At 50.9% G+C, this 22,956-nt stretch overlaps 6 protein-coding genes across 6 annotated transcripts; 3 read left to right on the forward strand and 3 right to left on the reverse strand.

Moving 5' to 3' along the window:
* Positions 1–626: 626 nt before the first annotated feature.
* On the forward strand, positions 627–2,621 carry POX_c04685 (uncharacterized protein; the record flags this gene model as incomplete). Its single annotated transcript, XM_050113547.1, has 1 exon — positions 627–2,621. The coding sequence occupies one exon, from the start codon at positions 627–629 to the stop codon at positions 2,619–2,621; it is 1,995 nt and encodes a 664-aa protein (XP_049971103.1).
* Positions 2,622–4,127: 1,506 nt separating this feature from the next.
* Positions 4,128–5,840, reverse strand: POX_c04686 (Elongation factor 1-gamma 2; the record flags this gene model as incomplete). Its single annotated transcript, XM_050113548.1, has 3 exons — positions 4,128–5,131; positions 5,547–5,742; positions 5,811–5,840. 3 exons carry the CDS (start codon positions 5,838–5,840, stop codon positions 4,128–4,130), a joined length of 1,230 nt encoding a protein of 409 aa, XP_049971104.1.
* A 236-nt stretch (positions 5,841–6,076) lies between these two features.
* Positions 6,077–7,097, forward strand: POX_c04687 (37S ribosomal protein S9; the record flags this gene model as incomplete). Its single annotated transcript, XM_050113549.1, has 2 exons — positions 6,077–6,929; positions 7,006–7,097. 2 exons carry the CDS (start codon positions 6,077–6,079, stop codon positions 7,095–7,097), a joined length of 945 nt encoding a protein of 314 aa, XP_049971105.1.
* A 2,226-nt stretch (positions 7,098–9,323) lies between these two features.
* Positions 9,324–11,482, reverse strand: POX_c04688 (uncharacterized protein; the record flags this gene model as incomplete). Its single annotated transcript, XM_050113550.1, has 4 exons — positions 9,324–9,490; positions 10,127–10,393; positions 10,581–11,218; positions 11,283–11,482. The coding sequence occupies 4 exons, from the start codon at positions 11,480–11,482 to the stop codon at positions 9,324–9,326; spliced, it is 1,272 nt and encodes a 423-aa protein (XP_049971106.1).
* A 7,692-nt stretch (positions 11,483–19,174) lies between these two features.
* Positions 19,175–20,106, reverse strand: POX_c04689 (Calcineurin subunit B; the record flags this gene model as incomplete). Its single annotated transcript, XM_050113551.1, has 5 exons — positions 19,175–19,185; positions 19,257–19,591; positions 19,709–19,782; positions 19,863–19,915; positions 19,998–20,106. The coding sequence occupies 5 exons, from the start codon at positions 20,104–20,106 to the stop codon at positions 19,175–19,177; spliced, it is 582 nt and encodes a 193-aa protein (XP_049971107.1).
* A 710-nt stretch (positions 20,107–20,816) lies between these two features.
* POX_c04690 (Enhancer of polycomb-like protein 1) lies at positions 20,817–22,805 on the forward strand (the record flags this gene model as incomplete). Its single annotated transcript, XM_050113552.1, has 4 exons — positions 20,817–20,975; positions 21,098–21,580; positions 21,684–21,980; positions 22,044–22,805. 4 exons carry the CDS (start codon positions 20,817–20,819, stop codon positions 22,803–22,805), a joined length of 1,701 nt encoding a protein of 566 aa, XP_049971108.1.
* Between the last annotated feature and the right edge of the window lie 151 nt (positions 22,806–22,956).

The raw sequence follows: 22,956 nt of genomic DNA on the forward strand, positions 1-22,956 counted from the left end.
ATCGCGGAGCAGTTTCACCCACTCTGCCATCAATAGACGTGGAAATTGGCCCTTGCAAGTCCTACCTGTGAGTTGTTTAATGTCTGGAGACTGCATGTGATTTAGAACCATTATACTCGTGAAAGTTACTGACCCGGGACTCTCAATCAAACCAGTCAGCCAGTTGTGTCGCATTGCCCCGTCGCAAGACAAAATATCCTCGCAGACAGGCTCCACCTTTTCAAAGTCACTGTCGTTCCTCAGTCGAAGTGGCGCATCTACTCGAAGATTCGCGCAAACGGCAGAAGCTCGCGCATGCCAGGACACAGCCAGGATCGTCATTTCGAACCCCGCACCATGCCCACGAACCGGGAATCATAGCAGGCGAGATGCGTAATGGACAGGCTCAACATTCGCCGTGGCACGATCAGACGCAGAATATGAATCATTCAATGAATGGCCAGAGCCATCGTCGTGGTCAAACAGGGAATTTCACGAGGAGTACGCCCGCGCAGTCACAGTTTGGAGTTGCAAATGGAAGTCACCAAGCCAATTCATTGCAGCCTCCTAGGTCGGATGGGGACAGGAGCTCTCAATTTGCTTTGAACAATACTGCCAGGTCTCCGGGGATCTATCACAACCACCCAATGGGTGATGGAGTGCATCAATCAGAGCATTTCGCAAATGAGGCTACACCAGTCCCTCCTTATGACCCCTTTGCTGCATTCAATGTTCCGCCGTGGCCTCCCGTGAATACAACAGGCCAAGCGATGCCCATGCAACAAGCACAACCTTCATTTCCTTTTTTCAACCCCATGCTCGCCGATCCAATGTCGATGGGACAAATCCCATTTTTCCCGATGATGGCCCCATTCAACCCAATGGTTCCCATGCAGGCCCAGAGTATGAGCACCATGGCAGGATCTTCGGGACATTCCTTTGGGAATGAATCATCTCGAAGAGTGCGATCTCCAACGCCGCCTATGAAGAAACCCACTCCGGCCAAAACATATATGTTGCAGGCATCCAAGCCACCAGAGAAGAGTCCCACGAAGCGACCTTTGCTGGTCATCCTTGACTTGAACGGAACTTTGATCTATCGTAAACATCGCAAATTACCACCAGTCTTTGCCCGGCGCCACGGTCTGGATGAGTTTCTGGATATTCTGATCAGTCGATACGCGGTCATGATCTGGACGAGTTCCAAGCCACCAACTTTACATGCTATTTGCGACAAGTTATTCACGGCTGAGAAGCGCAAGAAATTAGTGGCATTCTGGGGCCGTGATAAGTTTGGACTGAACCATAACCAGTACAATTCCAAATTGCAGGTGTACAAGGAACTCAGAAAAGTTTGGGCCAGTCCTGAAATTCAGGCTGCTTATCCAGACAATGTCAACGGTGCTGGGAAATCATCGAATTCAAATCGACCTGGTGAAAAGCTCAGCAAGAAGAAGAAGAAGACACAGCAACACGCCAGCACTTTTCTACCCGGCCATCGGTGGGATCAGTCGAATACCGTTCTGATCGATGACAGCAAGTTGAAGGCGCTCAGTGAACCGTTCAATATCATTGAAATCCCCGAATTTACCGACGACCCGAACGTTGACGAAACAGATTTGTTTAAGAAGGTTCTTTCCAAGCTGGATGCTCTATCACAATACGATGATGTGAGCAAAGTTCTTCGTCAATGGAACGAACGGGTCGCTCGAGGCGAGGCTGCTATCCTGGATCTCGACATTGAAGATAGTAAACAGGGCCACGATCCAGAACAAGAGATCGACGATGAGGAAGACGGCGGAACAAGTTTGGGACCTTTCCCAAACCCCCACCGTTCTGATAGCATCAACGTGACCAACAAGCATGATCAAAATGATAGTCAAGTCAGACAAAGCAATGGTACACCTCCTGCCGGCGAACTCTCGCGTCATGAAAAAATGCGCTTGAGGAGAAAACGCGCAAAGGAGCGCAAGCTGGAGAGAAAGATCGCAGCAGCCGGCGCCGACCGCACCGCCTCAGAGTCTGCAATTCCCGCTGCCGGTGGTGCGAGTAACCTCCCCAAGGATCATGCTACTTCATCGCGGGATTTGGCCGCATCTCGTGCAGTCAAAGGTAGCGCAAAGGCCCCTTCTGACCCGCCAGCGGCCGGTCCAATCAAGAAGAAAAAGTTGAACAAGAAGGCAAAGGCTCGTCTAGCGCAGCAAGCTGCCGCTCATCAGGAACTGGAAACCCAAGCTCTTGCAAATGTTGCTGAAGGTCCTTGTGGCCAATATGGTGGTCTTGATTCTACCATTCTGCCTGCTCAACTATTAGAGAGTTCCAAGAATACGGGCGTCCAATCAGCCTCCTCGGTGCCTCATGTCATTTCTGACAACCCAGATCAGTTCAGCTCTCACTCGATTTCAAAGCGTGGCCGAAGTCCCGAGAAGATCTCCGGTTCAGATTCTCATATCAAGGCTAGTGAAGAATCATCTACTCGGCCTAGTGTCATCCTTGAACCCTTACGGCGTCGTTCCCTTTCACCGCTCACTGATGATGATGATAATGCCAACGTCAAGGTCACCTCCCCTGCTGGCTCCAATCTTTCCAGAAATTCACTGCTGGATAGATTAGAAGACGGACTTGGTCTATGGAAGAGATGACGAATGGTATCCGTGATAGGGGGGGGGGAATGATCTCTACTTAATGGGGTGCTAAGTAACGCATATGTTGAACCCGGGCCAAATTCCGTCAATCATATTGAACGGACAGGGCTGGATGTCTCTTTTTCTTCCTTCATTCTGATGTGTTTATTCGTTATGACCTCCCTCTTCAATATCAAGGTATAGCCAACTATCAATCAGATCGGGGAACCTACCTCGTGATTGGTTTCGTGTCCCTTGTCCTCCGCTTTCCATTTCCTTCTTCTTCTTCTTCTTCTTCTTCTTCTTCTTCTTCTTCTTCTTCTTCTTCTTCTTCTTCTTCTTCTTCTTCTTTTTCTTCTTCTTCTTCCTTTGACATGTCTACTTTGTATCCATATCTACATACCTCTAGGGGAATCGGTACTTAATCAGGTGACATACCCTCACCCAGTCGGGTCGAAAAGAGTTAGGGTTTCTCTTATTGGGATCGCCTCTCAACCTCACAACCTTGGGTTTTTTCCTCGTGAATTCATCAAATCTCCTTATATAATATCACGGTCCACTTGGACCATACATGCAAGGTTATTTAATCACTCAAAGTCGAATACAAAATGCACCCTCGAATTCCACAATAATGGTTTTCAATACATGTAGCATTATTGAATATACAAATCACTTGTCAACTACCTACTTAATCGAGTTATCTAATGTTAGGCGCTGGATTTCAAGAGCAAAGCCTTTTTGAAAAAAAAAAAAAAAAAAAAAAAAAGCAACCGAATGTATGTACTTCGGTGCAATTGAGGTGGACCATCATAATGACGGATACGGTGTGGATGGAAGCTGAGGCGATGCATATTGAAACGGATATGCAGGTACGCGCTGCATGGATCATCTTGGGAAGAATGTGGTCTCTGTGGATGCTTCGACAAAGTTTGGGGGGTCTACACTGCCTATTTCGGGTCGTTCCGTAAAGTAGTCGACTTGGGTCTCATAGACAGGCGGCGTGTCGTGTCACCAGACCCATTGTTGGACGAGAACTACGCCAAGGGCTCGGCAAGGTTGAAAGTACCATCGTGGGCAGGGCCAACAGATCTACACGATACAATTAAAGGACAAGAGAGGTTTCAAAAATAAATGACTCTGGACAGCAAGGTCCGGAAGTCTTTTTCTTGATTCACTAGGCACAGTAACCTAGGGTCGACCGGCGGAACACACAAGAGCGTCAAGCACCTCATGCATACGCAGGTCACAATCTCATCTCACATGGCAACATATCATAACCGTGAACATGAACGACATCGCGAAGGAAGAGGCGATGGGTAAGGGAGAAGGGGAAAGGGGAATAATTTTTTAGCATCCGATTTCGCGTGAAACGGATGAGAAAGGAAACGTGGAAGGTGCAATGGACGAGCATGATAGAATTGTCAACAAAGTATCGGGGAACGCTCTCCAAGGTGGTGGGGGTATTCTAGAAAACGAGAGGGAAGGGTAAAAATGTAGGCATGCTTCTTGAGGGAGCGCACACGCTTATTTGAAGACGTGGCCGTCAGCCATCTCGAGGGTCTTGCCATCGACGGTGACGGGGGTGTCCCAGGCCCAGATGTCCTCAACGTACTTGCGGTCAGCCTCGGAAGTGTGGTCGAGCTTCTCGAAGTTGTAGGACTCCCAGTCGGGAGCGACGTCGAAGGCGGGGGCAGCCTCCTGGCCGCGGACAAGGAAGACACCCTTGATGACGCAGGCGTAGTTGGCGCCGAAGACAGCCTGGCAACCGAAGAGGTACTTGCGGGAAGCCTCGAGACGAGAGTGGAAGCCACCGATCAGGTTGTTGGCCATGAAGGTGAGCTTGAGCTCATCGTTGTACTTGTAGTCGACCTTCCAGAGGGAGTACTCCTCGGGCTTGTAGTGCTCCCAGAACCAGGGCATGGCAGCACCGCGGGTGTCCTCGTTGGAGTACTGGCGCTTCCACTCATCAAGGATGAGGGTGGGCTTGCCAAGAGCCTCAAGGGGGTGCTTGGGCTTGGGGGCGGGAGCGGGCTCCTCAGCGGCGGGGGCAGCGGCAGCGGGGGCAGCGGCGGCCTTGGGCTTCTCCTCCTTCTTAGGAGCAACGTACTTGGTGATCTCCTCAGCAAGAACGGGGGAAGGGACAACAGCCTTGAAGGCGGGCTGGTTCACAATGGTGTTGAACCAGCGAGTGACGGCAGGGTTCTCGGAGCGCCACTTCTTGTCAAGAACGTTGGCGAAGGCGCGGAGAAGGAGGGAGGCAGTGAAGATATCAGCCAGGGTGATGCGCTCGCCGACCAGGTAGGTGTTGGCGGTGAGGTGCTTCTCAAGGACGGCAATGGTCTTCAGAGCAGCCTTGGCGACCTCGTCGACGGTCTTCTTGTTGTAGGCGTCGAGGCCGAGGAGAGGGCGGTACCAGCCACCGAACTGGATGAGCAGCTCGCTGTTGGCGAAGGACATCCAGCGAACGATGGAGGCATAGTCCTGCTTGGTCTTGCCAAGAAGGGTGGTCTTCTCGTTCTGGGAGGTGACTATGAGTCAAAACTGGTTAGTCATAGACTCTGAAAGACCATCGAATGTGTTCGCAAGCAATTGTGCAAGTAACAGCGAGGAAGGGACTGCATCGTGCGACAAAAAGAGGGTACCGAGACCGAGAGGGACAGATGGGCCTGCCCCGAAGACAGATCCATGAGTCACCTCACAGCCTCGTTGGAAAGATGACTTCACCCACCCAAGGGGCGGGGTAGTCAATTTTTCCCAGGTGGGGGTGTGCTTGAGTTTTCAGAGTGTGTTCATCTCAACATTATAGTTATAGTTCTGACAGGGATAACTATATGATATCTCATCATAAAAATCGAGGGAGGGGGGAAGACCGGTTGGTGAGACGGCTCGCGCGAAAATGGGAAGAGCGAAAGCTCGAGAAGAGGACAGCTTGCATGAACATACCGTAGATGGCGATGGCAATGACCTCGGAGAGGTTGAAGCCGTTGGCACCCTCGAAGGCAGGGATCTTGCCGAGGGGCTGGAGCTTCAGGTACTCAGCGGTGGTGGTAGCGGCCGACCGGGGCTCGGTGTTGACCAGCTCGAGGTCGAGCTCATTGTGCTTGGCAGCGACCAGCACCGCGATGGTGCGGGGGTTCTCCTGAAGGAAAGGTTAGAGATGGATGCAGGTGACGAGGATGATTTAATCTTTGACTCAAGGGCACATACAGCTTGACCGTAGAGCTTTCCGAAAGACATTTTGAAAGCAAGGGATGTGTGATGAGGAAAGAAAAAGGGAAGAAGAAGAAGATGGAGCAGACCTAAAGAGAGGGGCAAGATGAAATTTTGTGCGGATCCCGTCCCGTCGGATTCCGGAGGAATAGTTCTTGCATCGGTCACGTGTCGGGAAAAACAGCTGCGCTTGGAGCGAGTATGTTGGAGATGCCGTGCGGTTGTCGTAACGAGCGTCCCATACACCTTCATATCCCTTCAACATGGCCCGACCAACATCCAATGGCCTTGTGCAGGCCTTCCAGTCCTTACGACTGCATTCACCACTCCCAGCTCGCTCTGCACTTCGATCTCTAGCACACCAATCGCGAACCTATGCGACCGAAGTGCAAGCGGAAACCCAACAATTATCCACACCGGCCCCGAACGAACTGGCACCCGCAGCCCCCGAGATTGATTTCCAAAAATTCCTCAGCCGTCCGGCTCGCATCGTACCCGCCTCGCCCGCATACTTCTCCGGGAGTCCTCGGTTCATCGATCATGTTTTGGAGTTGGAGAAGTTGCAAGCCAAGTATGCCTCGCTACCAACCGTGGCAGCCAGTGATGCTCCTCGTATGGCCTGGTTCAAGCTGGCCCAGTTCCGGGACTATGTCGGCGAGCCCGTTCCTATGAAAAAGTACAAGAGCTTGGTGAAGATCCTGCAAAGGTTGAACCGCATTCAGCCGGAGATGCTTCCCGCGGAGGTCAAGGACACGCTCAAGTCGTTCCTGCGTCCCGGGAATCCGTTCGCGGTCCAACACATCTCTCGGACCGTGGACGAGAATGGACGCGCGCGTGCCAAGGGCAAGCGTAAGGAGTCCACCGCTGTCGTGCAGCTGGTTGAGGGTGAGGGCGAGGTGATTGTCAATGGCAAATCGCTTGTCGAGGTATTCCAGCGCGTACATGATCGGGAAAGCGCCTTGTGGGCTCTTCGTTGCACTCAGCGTATGGATAAATACAACGCCTGGATCACAGTGCGAGGTGGAGGTATCACCGGCCAAGCTGAGGCGATCACCTTGGCCATCGGGCGGGCTCTGATGATGCACGAGCCAGGCCTGAAGGCTGTGCTCCGAAAGGGTATGTATCATCCTTGTGACATTCGCCTCGACTTGGTTTTGATGAGCATAGCTAATGGGTTCTCCTCTGATTTTAGCTGGTGTCATCAGTGTCGATGCGCGTCGTGTCGAAAGAAAGAAGCCGGGTCACGTCAAAGCCCGCAAGATGCCTACTTGGGTCAAGCGTTAAAAAGGATGGAAGGAAGACATGTTTTACCAAGCGAGACTTTTTTTTTCTTTCCTCTTCTTTATTCTTTCTTACCCACTATGTATTATTTCCACGCGCATGGCTGTCTGTCTGGGTTCTATCAGTCCTGTTCTATATCCTGTACAATGCAAATGGGCCTTTGGTTGAGAATGACGTTCTTGCTCTCCCTCCCTTTCTTTTCCTTACTGAAAAACTAACGTTCTAACTCAACTTGAACCTGCACGGTGGACAGCTGACGTGGGAGTATCAGAAATGTGCTGCATTGCTGGACAGGATGGGTTATCGAGCTGGTGCACGACGCTCTGATTTCTTCCATCCACCGCAACAAGGCAGGGCATGCTCCAGCCTGTCCTCGGCAGTGTATTTAGAATCCTGCACCTGTCCTCTCACGAATTTGTACCGTCTGAGGGCCCGCCCAGGTGCTTTGATCTGGTAGTAGAAATGTGGCTCGATGCGCAGTGCGAGGAGCCTCTGACTAGCTTTGATTGGCCAACTCAACACTATCACGCATTTGATATCCGACGTGCGGCTGAATCCTCATATTCCCATTGCCCGGGACAAAATCCTCACTCTCGGCTCAATCAAAGTTGATGAGCTAACCCTAGCACATCGAATCCGCATATCTCCAGATTATCGAGAAAAAGGAGATGAAAGCGAAGATTGCGCTGGCTCTGACATTCAATCGCCAAAGCAATGGACCTCACCCCCTGTGCTGCATACCATCGATTCAACGCTTAGTATGTACAACGTTGGAGCCTCCTAATATGAAAGGTTGTCGATTCCGTCATCGTGGTCGTGGCATTCAAACTTGCTCATCTGCTCCACAGCAGTCCAGCCCCGTCAAGTCTGGGGAGTTTTCTAATTCTCGATATAGTACCTTTTCAAGATTCTTCAGTATTTCCAAAGTATGCACCTACCTATCCGATGCACGGTGCAATTCCCCATTGGCGTCGACACTTTGATTCAAGAGCGGCTGTCGTATTTCCATTGTACCTATGGCATATTCCAAATTCATGCTGGATGTCCGCTTTCAGCCTACGTATGATGCAGCATCGATCCCTATATCAATACCCAAACAGACCATAGTGCCTAGGTAGTGGATATATACAACCAGTCCTGATCACAGACTATGGCTCCGAGTCCGAGTCCGGGCACGCAGGAGCCGCTAGGCAAGAGAGACGGGAGTAGTCTGGGTACCTAGGTAACCGACTCGGGTACTTCAGAAGTACATTGAAGATCACGGACACATGGATATCAAATAAAGAAGCAGGTCGGGTAGACTTGAGGCGTAGAGGGCGGCTGGTCAAATGTAGGTTTCCTTGTTTAATTGATGGAGGAAGGGGGGGGGGGCGGTTCTTTTTGGTCCTCATACTTTGATTCTTCTCTATTTTTACTTTCCACGCATAATCGCGTGGCAGTTGCCAAATAACCCTTTGCCTGGAAACCTGCTCAGTTCCGGTTGTCGTTCCTATCAATGTCTTCTCTCGAAGCCGGGTTGCTGGAACCTCAACCAACCTTCCGTACTTTGGACACTAGAGCACGTAGGTATACGTTGACAACTTGCCAAGACAGGACGGACTGCGACGTATAATAATGCTGCTGAAATGGGATTAGGTTTGGAAACTCAAAGATTAGTGTTGCAGCCTCGGTTACTTCCAGTTTTATTACTAGCATGCTTTTAATTCTGTAGCCGTCCCACGATTTCGAAGAATAATACCCCGTCATTTAATATAAAAAAAAACGGGTATTTATTATTTACAAGGTCCTGTTTAGCAGCAACGACACGATAAATACTGATCATGATCTTTGCAACTTCCATGTAGTATTTCGCATTTAGTATCTACAGTCTGCATCCCGATCACGGATCGCCGATTAGCGAGGCGCTAGTAAACAATAGCTTCTCCCCGTGGCTGGGCCATGGTACCCAATCATTTCCTCTGGACTCTCCCCTCCCCGATAGCTGGAATTGGAAAAGGGCTGATCAGTGGTCAGTGTCTCTAGCCACTGGTTCTTCTCCAACTTGTCCATTCCTGATCACCGGATCAGGGGGCCGAGACGACAACCATCATGGCCTGGTTCTGTATCATTTTTCCTCTTCTTTTCTTCTCTTTTTTTTTAAAAAAATTTTTTATGTATATTTTTAATATCTCGACTCTTCGAATCTGTCTGTCCAAGTACCCTCTCACCCTCTTCCCGCTTTTCGTACTTTTAGTCCGTCATCAAGCGTGCCGCTCCGCCCCGCTTCCATTGCGTCGGGTTCCTTTCGGCCTTTAATGGGATCCGTGCGTTTGTACTTGTGCATTGCGCGCGTAGAGAGAGAGAGGAGTCGGAGTTGGACGCGGAGAAGGAGGGAGGAGGAGTCTGCATCTTCGGATCTATTCGAGCAGAATGGTCCCCGAAGCTTTCCCCTCCCTTGTGGTGGATACTGGATAGTAAGTCCGATCATGTGGAAGCTGCTTCCGTCGGCACCAAAAAAAAGCAAATCCAGCGAGCACTAGCAGTCATGGTGGGATCAAGTTTGCCCCTTTGCTGCTTTTGCCTCGTCGCAAGAGTGTTTGCTGTCATCGATGATGGGAGTTGGGCACTTCTGATTGAAGTGGGAGGGGGGAAGGGAGCCCTCCTAGGTAGTTGTATGATGGTTCATCGCTTTGCTGGATTGTAAGACGGGTTTGAACTATTCCTGGGAGTTGGAAATCTGGTGCGCTCCGAGTGGTCAATCTTGATCATTATGATTGCTGAGTTGCTAGGGCGGGCTCGGGGGTTACATTCACGCGGAGAAGCTCGGGTTTGTCCACCAGTAAATCAAGACATTGACCGAGCACTATCACCGTATGGACACGCCAAGGTTAGCGATGTTCTATAAACGTGTAAGACGAAAAAAAATGGACCCAGACAGCAAGCGCGAATACGCAGATTGAGGCCCAATGGAACGTGTGCAGTAGAAATGAAGAGAAGTACCGAAAAATAGAAAGGTGGGAAAAAAGCAAAAAATTGAGAGCGGACTTGCTTACCGGAGAGAATCTCCTCTTCCCAAATCCCCATCTGGTAATCCACCAATCCATGCTGTTCCAGCTGATCACAGAGCTGGATCAGATCTTTACCGAGCGCCTCCATTCGATCACGGCTGAGAAGACTGGTCTGAGACGACGGATGACCCATCGTCATGACGTCTTGCGTGAGATTCTTTTGCTTTTGACAGAGAGCGAGCCAGCAGATGTTGAAGTCGTTCCAGAATTGGAGGCGACGAGGGTGCTGTTTGTGGTTGTCACTCAGGATTCCTACGTGTCACAGGGTCGAATTAGTCTTTGTCATCCACAGTAGCTTTTCCCGCCATGGGCATCCCGCTGATTTTGAAAGAGAGGGGCAAGGAGAAACTCGAGGGCAATCGAAGAATCTGGAAAGTAGAGAGCTATACATGGTGCACGTGGAACGGAATAAAAGAAAGAGAGAGAGAGAGAAACTAACCAAGATCCCGTGCATTGGTAACGAGCCATTCGGAGATTTTCAGCAATGATTTACTTGCTTCGATCAAGCGGCCCGCGCGTATTCGATCAAAGGTACTGCACAGAGCTCGCTGGTACTCGGGGTGATCCAGGGGATCCGTGAGAGACTTCAAGTGGCATTCGATCGCCGGCTGATCCAGGCCCGACGACAGAGCAGACGGATCTAATCGAGTCGAGGATCCAATCTCCATCGGCGTAAATTCGGCCAAGGTTGTCGGGAAGGGCTGCGCAGTGCTCGATCGCGCCATGGGACCGGGTTCATTATATGATAGTGCATTGAGGTAGGGGGAGAGACCAGGGACGCCCGAGCCTGCGGCGTCGTCTGTGAAATATTGCGATATAGGCATCTGGTTTGACAGGGCTTCCATCCCTGCAGACTGCCGTGTCGAGTACTGTGGAACGACATCAAAGGCTCCGTGAGCTGGACCCTGCTGGGAACCAAAGCTGTACAGCATGCCCGAATCGTAGGGAACCAATGGGATGGTTTCGGCATTTGCGCGCCGTCGATTTAGTTGCTGTGTAGATCCGGGGCTGGTCTGCTGTTGTTGTGGTGGTGTGATGATGTTCTTGCTGCTGGTGCGCCAAATGCGATTGCACACTCTGTGGAGATGACTGTGTCAGGTAAGGCGCATGGCGTGGCCGTATATATTCCGGTCCAAATGACTGTAGATCACTGGGGAAAGCGTTGCCTGTGTAGCCATAGTCGTAGGACATGGTCGTGCGGTCTGGCGCCTGTGAGATTCCCGTCGGATTCCCACGTGCACGCGTGGCTTGCTCGAAGCGATTCATGACTCGGCCTCTGGCCGTGTTGGATGATTGGGCCATCAACTGTTGAAGGTGCTTGATGCGTTGATCGCCATCCATGAGGCTGTCCCACACGGGCCTGCGGGGATCAAGATCGGCCCAGAGATCTGGGGACAGCGGTGGACTTGCGTAGGAGGCCAGCTTGAAGCAAAGGAGGAGGGGTTTGTGGGAATGTGAAAGGTCCTCGTCGGGGAGACTGTTTTTCTTCTAGGATCTGGTGGGCCTTACAAAGTCCGCATCCTCTGGAACTCTTTGGTGATTTGTAGAATGCCTCGAGGAAATGAGACCACTGGGCTTGATGGAAAGGGTCTCTCTAAAAGGTGCGGATATCGACAAGATGACTTGTTGCCGGTATTTGGTTTCTTTTCCAACTTTAACTCGGTGGTATCAGTTGAGAGTAGCCGATTGAGTCGATGAGTCCGGCCGTGTAAGCAAAGACACGGTACCTGATCTAGATAGTAATGAAGCTCGTTCTGGGACCAAGATTGGGTTATTTGTTGAAGCCTCGGGAGCCAGAGAGGTATAGATATACGAGAGACCTCGAAAAGGGTTCCCAGACACGCGGGAACAATTCGTCACTAAAGAGTCGAGCCCCGAGTGATTGGTCGGCCGACGGCGGATCCTCCGACAGGAATGGTTCTCTTATGGTCAATATTATATGACGGATCTGATCGGAGATCTTGGTAGGATTAGCGGAGTCTACCCAGAAGCAGGACCGACACCAGATGACGCTAGTAGAAAGGTTCCGGCCTGGGAGCTTCCGCTGCCGCTGGGGGTTCCAAGGCGCAAGATCAGTCCATTCCGGACCAAGGGGGAGGACTGTGCTGACCAGCCTGAACGAGGTGAGAGAGAAAAAGAAAGGATAGACAGACGAGTAGGAAGGTGGATCGCAGGAATGTAAGCAGTCGGCTCGATGTAAAAGGAAAGGAAAAGGGCTAAGGGAAAATAAGACACCATGAGTATGGTTATTTAGTGGAAAATTAAAATAAGACGTACCGACACCCTAATCTTCTTCAGAGACAGTCTGGGGGAATTGCAGCGCAAAAGCACAATTGAAACCCCTTCTTTGGTCGGGATCGTGGAAGCCCAGCTACTTGGGTAGAAAGGGTGAGGGCGAGGGGGAAAAAAGAAAAGTGCTTAATATCAGGGAGGTAGGATGATTGGGAACTAAGCATTCATCTTGTAGGCTGCACGAGAAGTACAAAAAGTATCTTCGAATGCATCATCCACTGGGGAACAAAAATTGTCGGCTCGCTTCGAAGATCAATGTTAAGGCTGGTGGAGTGCAGCTAGGAGAGACTAAAGAGTGTGAACAATCCTCAGGACCTGGATGGAGTGTCCAGCTACCGCGGTTTGTCGACTTGGTGAGCTCAAGCTACGATCCAGTTTGATCGCCCATCAATCGCATCCCGAACGCTGATTAAGGCTCCGTACGTCGATGATCGCCCGGGAACCCAGCGTGCTGGTTCCTTGGTGGATTCCCGACAAAATCAACCCCCAAAAAAAGAAAAAAAAAAGAAAAAAGGGAAAAAAGGGGGATAAAAAAGAAAATACACAACCACAGGCAGTCAGACGCTAGGGATGCTTTTACCCCAGGAGATCCACCAAACTTGAAATCATGGAGGATGATGACAGTAGGTATCGAACAAAAAACGAAAGCGGAAAAAAAAGGAAAAATGTAAAAAGAAAGCAACCGTCCTCGTTCCAGCAAAAGATGACAGTGTACACGGTGGAATTGGTCAAAATCCGTCTCAAAAGGCCACTTCTGAAATTCTGTAGGTAACAATAGCATGCAAAGAATTCCAAATACTCCGCGCCGGCAGGATGAACAAGCAGCAGATTGTTTGAAAGGGAGGGGGGCAGGAGACGGTCGATAATGTAGTGTGCCTGAGAACCAGCGCTCGCTGCGGGCCAAAGAGATGATAGTCTCAGCTCGCGTCAGCTATTGCACCGAGAGAGAGAGAGAGAAAGTTTGTTTTTGTCACCACTGACCTCGTATTCCGATCGTTCAATTTGATTTAATTTTTGGTCTCGACATACGGTGTTTGCGATGCTCCTGGATCGTTTTGGGGGGCCGGGGGAGGGGGGGGGGGGGGGGGGGAAGGGATGATTTTGGTTTAATTCAAATACTTTATTCTTCGGGTTCCAGTCCAGTTCCAAGGCCACGCCTGACCTCACCCATTTTGCGATGTGTAACTTGGATGTCTGGGGCTGACGATCCACACACCTGCGGTACGGACGCGGTGGCGGTGCCCGAATTGTCATGCAGAATCCATCTCTTGTTTCCAGAAAGTGTAGACTGTACTGAGTACAGTCTCCTCTGTGCTCGGTACACTGCACATTGGACATCGTACAAAGACTATGGTCGGTATCCCTATGGATTTCCATCGCGTCTTCCGGCAATGGGTCAACCCGTGTTTACCTTTCCCTTCCTTTCCTGGCCTTTCTTCTTCACTTGGAGTCGCATTCTTTCCCCGAACATTGCAGCACGGTAGACCATCTCAGCTCAGATCAAATGAACGGGCTATAGAAATTAGACCCTTGACTGTCGCCACTAGCTACTAGCCATTCACCAGCACCGCGCAATCATCCCGTGCCAGAGCAAACCGGCGCGCTTTGACTCGGGCCCTGGCATTCTTTCCACGACCAGGACTGGCTCCGAGGGCAATTGGAGCCCATCGGCGGTGGACACATGACCTGTTGGTCCAACCGTCTCAGGTTGACTTGGATGTCCTTTTAGTAGCCGAACTCCAGGATCGAAGGCAATTAGATCATGCTGCAGGTGAGATGATCCGGATCCCTCTCACACCCGCACCTCGACAGGGCGGGAGATCCCCTTACTCGGCTGGGAAGGGATCGCTCGGCACTGGCAAAAGCAGACGGCATGCATGGGACGATACCAACAAGCAAATCCGACCTTTTGTCTCTGTGTGAAAAATGCACGTCTGACCTTTCAAGGTACAGTCGGCCGAAGCGTGCGTATAAATCAAACTGTAGTGTCTACAGTGGCAGTGCGTACCCTTCAATATATCCTCCATCGATAATCTTCACTTGATGGAAGTCTCTCTAGCGACAATGCGTTCCTCTCCTCCATCCTATCTGGACGGCTGCTGCTGACCACAACATCTTTCAACATGTCGCGCGCGCAATTGGGCGGCCAGCTGCTGAGCGCGTCTCTGGCGGCCCGGAGCCCCCCTATCTCTTCGGGTGATCATTCTCTTGACTCGAGTCGAATGGTTCAGGATGAGCTATGGTGAATGGGTTGACTCTCAGAGCGAGAAATATATGCACCATCCAACATGAGGACGATAGAAATTGTAGAAAAATACGTAGCTCCATATGTTCAGTTGCCACAGTGTAGCTGTTTAGGTACCCAAGCCACACGGCTATTTGATTGCTCTCCAGTGTGGTCTCCAGTTTCGGTCCGATGATTTCAGCCTATATTAACGCTAGCCAAGGGGGGGGGGGAAGATTCATTGAGGTATCTGTCACGGTATATACGTCGACGAGCCCCATCCCCAAGTAGCAGCTCATCGGGTCTGAGGAAAAATCCACCCAGCGACAAACAAAAAAAAAAAAAAAAGACCTGAGGGAACCTTCCAGATCCGACCATTGACCATCATCCTATGAGCTGATCAAGCAAGTAGACAAATTGGATCTATCCGCATTCCAGTCGTGGCGTACCTAGAGTTCCCGGGCGCCTCCCCCCCCCCCAGCAGGGCGCCGATCAGTGGACGGTCCAAGCCTCTCCCAAGGGCCAGGAACTTTTAGCCAGACGGCGGGCGCCGCGAGGTTCAAGCTGTCATTTCGCCCGGTGCGCTGGGCACAAGTGGGCACCATTGGCTTTGTCCGATCCGATGAGGTGGTCACGATGGGGCACTACCGAGATTCGATGTGTACCTTAATTTGGATGTGACGGGGATGCGTGGACAGTTCCGGGGGCCCTCACAGACGATGGATCTCCTGTGGAAGGTTCGAAGGTTTCGATGCAGAGAAAGTAGGGAGGTCTACCGAGATGGATTGCTATTCCATTTGTGTGAATAGACTCTCAGTTGCTGGAGGCGTGACTTGACGTGCACTTTGGACAAGATGGGATGATTAGGATACCTTGACTGGTTGGGTCACAAGATCAACTGGGGTTCTTGGGACCTGGGTGGTGCGCAGTGTGCCACTGACTACGAAAGCAGTTACTTTTCCTGTTTCCATATTTTTAACAAATCAATTGGGTACTCATCACCGCCATTCTCCTTGTGAAATCATCAATACACTTGTCGGTTCGTTTCCCAAGTTGAATCCCCAAACGATGGGCCTGAATTTCGCATGGTCACTGCTATCCCATCTGAGACAATTTCATTAACGCTTACTCTCCTCTTTGTCAAAGTGAGGCATGTGGCGAGGACAATCGTTGGATCGGCCTTAGCGTCGGGCAGTTTCAGATCCTGCATGGAATCACAGTGGAGACTGGAGATTGGAGACTCGCGACTTGAAAGTATCAGAAACCGATGAGCCACCACGCGCTCCAGCCCAATCCAAACCACATGGGATTGGCGACAAGAGGCCGCGTTCGAGTCCCTTTTCTTTTCTTTTGTTTTGTTTTCCCTGGTCAACCATGTTTGCTGAAACCACGCGTCAGGGGGACGGAAATGACCTGAGCACACCCCCTCTTGACCTCCAGCTAGGACAATTAGACGATCGAGTCGTAATAGGTGTATGTGACTTTGAAACAATGTCGTGAGCGCCCCCTCTCCATTGTGGCAAGTCACTGCATTGAAAGCCATCTCATCTTCGTGGTACAAGGTTACACCCGAGACACGAACCTCCTGCACTGGAGTGAGCCATGCGCGAATAATCGCCGAACAACACGTGCACTAGCCGAGAGAAAGGTTAAGTTCAGTGATGATTTTGTCCTCCAGTACTATATCGGAGATCAAATTAGTCTTATTAGATTCACCGACTTGGAGGAATTCCTGCTTTTCTTGATTTTTGTTTTCTCATGTATTATCTGGACTTTCCATGAGCTCCCGTCAACATCCGTATTGTGTACCGAGGCTCGGCAGGCTGGAGAATAATCGATAACCACTGATCTAGGTGATCAGCTCGATGGCTTTTCTTTCTGCTCCCACTCTAAAATTAGGTTTATTTCTTGTTTCCCTATGAAAGACACAGTCTCGCATGCAACTAACGAAAGCAGGAGGTACTTTGTATCACAGACTCGAGTAAGTGCCAGTCGGTCGTGGCCTATGTTGTGCGCCGTGCTGATGTCAGTATATTCAATTATCCATAGCTCGCAACCAGAGTCCAAAACGAGAGCGGACTCGACTACGGTCGAAGAGCAGGATATCTGATTGTTGCACCACGGCGAGGCTGAGCTTCGGTCGCGGGGATGGAAGAGGACGAAACTAAGATGGTCCATGTTGATGGCTCGTGCGGTCATCATCGTTTACTCTGAGGTAAGTGCTTAGTTGTCCATTTATTCGAGGCTGTACAGCCGCAAGTGAGCTCGTAAATAGGTCCCCCCCCCCCCCCCCCCCCCCCGAAGTTTTTCCACAGCTGACAGGGCATCTATCCATCGCTAGCTATAGTGCGCTTTCTAGAGGAATCTCGAAAGCTTGGCATAGGCCGGGCTGAGGGCTGACCTCTCCAGGACTGGAAGCTGATTGAGTTGAATTGTGTCTCGGAGAGGGATCGCCACCTTTGAAAGTCGGTGTCTGTATGCCTCGTAGCCAGAGGAAAGATGTTCTTTTTATGTTTTTTTCCAAAAAAAAAAAAAGGAGAAGAAAGAAACAAAAAATGAAAAGATCCATTTTCCTGGCAGCTCTGTCATGCAAATGACAATCTTGCTGATGGGGGAGTCTGCTTGTCCGCTTCTTCATCTTGTGACATCGTGTCATTTTTCGTCGAGAACAAAATCGGATTGTTTGCAAAAATTCCACCCCTAGGTCGAAGTCTAATTATTCACGTCATCGCCGATTGAGACGTGCTCACCCAGTGTGCTTCGTGCTTATCGACTACAGATTGACAGGCACAACCCATCCGGTAAGCATAATATTCAGAATCACCGGGCACACTTTGAAAACCAAATCTACCCACGCGGAAATTCCAGGCAATATATGAATTTCTATCTTCTCATCACGCTTAGGAGGGCTAATATCCTCGATTTCACGTAACAGTGCGTAGCTTACATATTAAGAGGTACACGCGTTGGTTAAGGTCCTCTGAAAAGGATATGCTAGTGATTGAGTGTGAATCTCGAGTCGAACTGACTCGTGCCGTGGAGAAGAAAAAAGCACTGGAGCCTAGCGAGCTAGAATGAGCAGCTGTCTATAAAGTCATGCGCATACTTTTTATTCGTTGCATTCGAGTATCAGAGGATGCTCGCAATGGAACGGTTCTCTACCTACCATCCAAAAACAAAGAGCAGAAGAATACAAAGTGAACCAGGAGGGATACTCGCAAAATCCATCCACGTCATTGGAAACATCGCAACAATACCTTCATCAGGGCTGCACAAAAATTCTTACATCCCTCATTACTTAACTCCGCGAGATTTCACACGCCCAATGTTGCCTTCGGGTCATTTCAGGTACCAGTTTGTCAGGTGAAACCCAAGACACTATACGGGCTCTTGACAGAACATGCAGGATGCGGGCGCTGTCCAAATCGTCTACCTGTATTTCTCCCTGAAAGTCATTCTCTAAGTATCTCACACTCATCGAGGACGTAAGAATGTGCATAAAGAATAGGAAACGGCACATATTCCGGATCACCTATCCAGGTCCGGGCTCTCCTCGTGCGACCACCGACTCACTTCCAGTCGCTTACTCCAACCCTGTAGTGTATCCGCCGACTCGTTCATAAGACGACATACCCTCGAATCAAGAAATAACATGGAATCACGGATAGTACCTTATGGTTCAGACGCGCACAGCATGTCCGCCCTTCGCATTTGACACAGCCGAGGCCACGAGACCTCTCTGCCACCTCATGCACTCATGCATGGCTGCACGGCCGAGGGCGGCGACAAGTTGGCCCGCAGTTGGAATTTGTTTCAGAAGCGTCAAGGGCCTTGTGGATGCGTGCGCGTGAGGCTGAGCACCAATGACGTGGATCGGAGCGAGGGTCGGGTTTTATATCTCTCCGAGAGAAGGTCTTGGATGTTTGATGCATGGCATCAAGGATATGAGTCAGATTCTGCAAAGAGTATTTTGTCGTTCGAGTCAATCCGCGGTTGTGCCACGGTAAGATTTATGTTCCCGAAGTGGACTCCAAGTCTGCACCGGGTTGCCTGTTATATCTACGTGTAAGCTCCCATTGGGAGTGGAAGCGACTCGTGACGTAATAGTGCATGGGTGATGGATAGGATCACCACCAAAGGCTGCTTAGACATTGGGGGGCCGTTTGATAGACTAAGGGTGATAGTGCCAGTTTAGCGTTTGGAAAAAGGAGAAAAGAATTGCCTCTGCGAATGCTGTCTGTTCAATAGATCACAGAGAAGGCAAAGAAAAGGACTACTTGAGCACATATCATGAATCATCGAGGGTCGTATCATCTTTAAAGTTGAGGCGATATTCAGAATTGCAGCCTCGGCGTGAGATTGAAAAAAAAAAAAAAACAAAAAAAAACATGAGAGGCCGAATAGGAGAAAGACGGAAGGGGGAGATAAAAGACCAAAGAACGAGACAGACGAAAGGTACTGAGAGGACCGAGAGGATGCGAAGATGATTCTTGTCACGCAGATGCGCCTGAACGGAGTTATATTGAGTCTGTGGCAGCGGGTTAGCATTTAAGCTGAAACAACAGACATGTCTGAAAAAGCGAGGCACCAAGTACGTACTCAGGGTCATGCTCAGGTTGACGTCCGTGCTCTCTACCATCTGAGTGAATTCCTCAAAGCTGATCTTGCCATCACCATCCTTGTCGGCTTCCATGATAGTTTTATCCACAATCTGTTGTAGCTGGACATCCTTCAAATTGTTGCCAACCATCATCTTCAGGACGATGAAGAGCTCGCCGTTGGAAATGTATCCGTCGCGATCGATGTCGTAGACCCGGAATGCGAAGCGCAGCTTCTCCTCCTTGTTACCCTTCGAGCTGAAAGCCGAGAGACCAGTCACGAATTCCTGGAAATCAACGTCACCGCCACCGTCCTCGTCGAAAATGGCAATCATTCTAACCCAGGGAAACAAGTTCACATTAGTCATCCTGGTACATTTGGAATTCAAAGCACTCTGAGCGCGCAGGCATATCGGACGGAGGAGGGGGTGAAGAGGCGAAAACGTCACGAACCTAGTGGCCAGGGGGTTTGATGAGATCTGGGGGAGCGACAGGAACTCCTCGCGGTCAATTGTGCCTGACGCATCCTGCGACACACCATGATTAGCTCGAAATGCCGAGGAAAGAGTATCCAATATGTTGCTCGCAAGTCACGAGGGCGATGTACCTTGTCAAGCTTCATGAAACGCTTGCGCAAGCGATCCACTTCCTCACGATCGACTAGGATTAGGTATTAGCATATCGGCGTAAGGTTGCGCATCGATGGGGTGCACGTGGGATCTTCTCGTGATCAAAGTCATACAGTTGGACGTGGAAACAATGTTGTCGAACAGCTGGGTGGTGCCGACAGAGCCTCGGCGGCGCTGCACGCTGTGCATAGCCGCCGTGTTCGGTTGCGCGGGTTGGTCCATTTTCAGGGAAGCGAAAAGAAGGCCAAAGGGGGGGATGTGAGGTGGGGGAGATGAAGAGGCGAGTGGGCAAGGAGAGGAAGAATCTTAAATTGAGATCAGGGAGGCGAGTCTATTTTAGGTGAGTGGAGCTAAGGCCAGGAGAGTTCACAGAAGAGGGAATAGTGAGGGGTGCCAAAATCAGAGGAAGTCGAGCCAAGATCAGATAAGCGGGGAAGATATTGGATGAATAAATAAGATTAAGGTACGTTACCAAGAGGGAACGCTGAAGTGACGAGCCCCCAATAAGTCCGGAAATGGAAGGTGTGAGCGGAGAACGAAGCTCAGCTTGTCACGCCTGAGGCAGCAGTTCCGTGGCTGGACGACGGATTTGATATTGCGTGCCCACATTCTCAGGCAACAATATCAGCCGGATGAGGCAAAAACATGATTCTGATAATGCCCAGCCCCGCACTAACCAGATTGGGACAGGCAAGCGAGCCCCTGAGGCCGTGCGCGCGGGCAAAACAGGCCGTCACCGGGTGACATTACAACGTCAACCCATCAGCCCGCCGAAAAACCCCCCATTTTGCGTCGTTGATATCACCGTCTCTACCATCGATTTCCATCATAAAATTACGACTACGAGAAAGCGCATGATCAGACCTTTCGAGTGATCCCCATTTTACCCCCCCCCCGCCCATGGTCGTTGCCCTTTTGCGCGTCCTGTCGCTATGACTCGGTACGGGGGCTTGGGCCGGACGCGCCCAAAGAAACTCACCTCCAAAGCGTCCATCCCGATCGTCCGAGAACAGGATATCGATATCGTAGATGATGAGATTCAATCTGCTCTACAACAGATCGAGACCGGCGTCGAAAAAGCCGAGGAGTCGGTGAGTGCCTGCCCCATGGGTCAACTTATTTTTAGCCCTGTCCATGCACATGGTCACGTGACTGCATCGCCAAATGGACACGAAATTTTCACGATGGCTGACCACGAGACGCGCCACCATAGGAGTTTCACTTGCAAGCGGCCATCAATGCTGCCGCGCAAGGTAAAGATAAAGAGGCGCATATTCCCACCCGAGAAGTCATTCTCAGCGACATTCAATATGTCAAACTGTACCCCCCAATCTTCTCGCAACCTGCGACCTACATCCGCTTCTCCTCCACGGTCGAGGATTGTTGCGGATGTCCGTACAACATGAATGATGAGGATGACGCCTGGCTGAAGAGTTACAATTCCAAGCGCGATGCCTCCAGTCAGTGCTCGGAGGATGATTTTGAAGCCACAATGAACTTCTTCGAGGAAACCGCACAGGCAAAGCAACCCTTTGCCGCGGTAGATAGTCCCCCCGTGCTCTCCTTTGCCGATATGGCGGACTCAATGGATGCAGCTGTAGAACAGTGTGTAAAACGCTTCGCCAAGGACGTCTTCGAGCATTGGAAGGCTCGTCGCATAGCCACGGAAAACCGGTCTCTGGAGCCATCATTGAAGGTACGTTTGTCTCATGTGCAGGCACCAGTCCCTATCATTCGTGCATTGTGTTTGCCTTGCGACCAATCCATGGACATGGTTATGCTGACTCCGTGTCTCGCAGTTTGAAACCGGCCAAGAAACAGATGACAGTGATCCATTCGTCTGTTTCCGTCGTCGTGAGGTGCGCCAGATTCGCAAGACTCGCGGACGTGATGCGCAGAGTGCCGAGAAGCTCCGTCGGCTTCGTAAGGAGTTGGAAGATGCCCGTCAGTTGGTCGCGCTCGTGCGTCAACGTGAGGTCGCCCGTAGAGAGATGCTCACAATGGAGCGCACCCTCTTTATGCAGCGAAATGAGGTCAAGGAGATGAAGCGTAAACTCAACATCAAGGACGATGATGAGGATCTCATCAATCAAAAGGTAAGCCACCCGATTTCTTGCGTTGACACCATCAAGCGACCTGTACTGACTGATTTTGTTCAGCCCAAGAAGAAGGCAGCCGAAGCGCCTCCTCGACAAGCACCTCCTCCCCAACTGCGCATGCCTTCCAAGTCAGGCGTGCAAGGCGCGGAAGATTTGCAGCTGTTGGAAGACGTACAGGCGGAAAAGGAGAACGAGATCCTGCGCGATATCAAGGCCAACATCGCCAAGCATATCAAATGGAACGAGGGCTTTGTGGATCAGACCCGGGCGCCTCTTTCCCCATCTCCCGACAGAACCTTCGACTCAGCATCATTCCGTCCGGCGCTCACCGCGCAGTTGCCCACGCCACCATCATCCGAGTCTTCGGGCGATGTGGTAGACTCCTCCCTAGAGGTCACTAGCCCGCTTTTCTCCAAAGAAAAGCTTGCTTCGCGGGCCCTGGAATTGCACGATGAGCCGAATCGAATGCCGTCATTCAGACGCCGCGTCGGCCGTGGCGGTCGGCTCTTCATTGATCGTCGAAATCTCGTCGCACGCTGTAGAATCGATCTAGACCCATTGAAGGCAGATCGGTACAAGTACGATCAGGAAGACTCCGATGAGGAGCCTTGCTATACCACGGATGCGTACAGCATTCAGATCATGCAACATCGTGCCATCACTATGGCCAAAGCGCGTGAACAAGCCGCAGTGGCAGCCCAAGCTCATGCGCAGGCGCAAGCACAGGCAGCCCAGCAGCGCCGATTGCAGGCCGAGCAAGCCGGGAATGCGCAAGCATCGAATCCCACTCCAGTCGCGCCACCTGCACCGTCCGAGACGTGATGCATGGTTCGGCAATGCTCGCCACCTGCACTTTTCTGATTTCTCGATTATTCCCTTCTTGTTTCTCATTAGCATTTGGCGGGCGTTTTTCTTTTTTGCGTGGTATGATTCCCTTCGTCGCACTTTTCCATTTTCTTTCTCATCTCTTTAC

The sequence above is a fragment of the Penicillium oxalicum genome, chromosome III (genome assembly GCF_001723175.1).
Source record: "Penicillium oxalicum strain HP7-1 chromosome III, whole genome shotgun sequence".
In the NCBI taxonomy this organism is placed as follows: domain Eukaryota; kingdom Fungi; phylum Ascomycota; class Eurotiomycetes; order Eurotiales; family Aspergillaceae; genus Penicillium; species Penicillium oxalicum.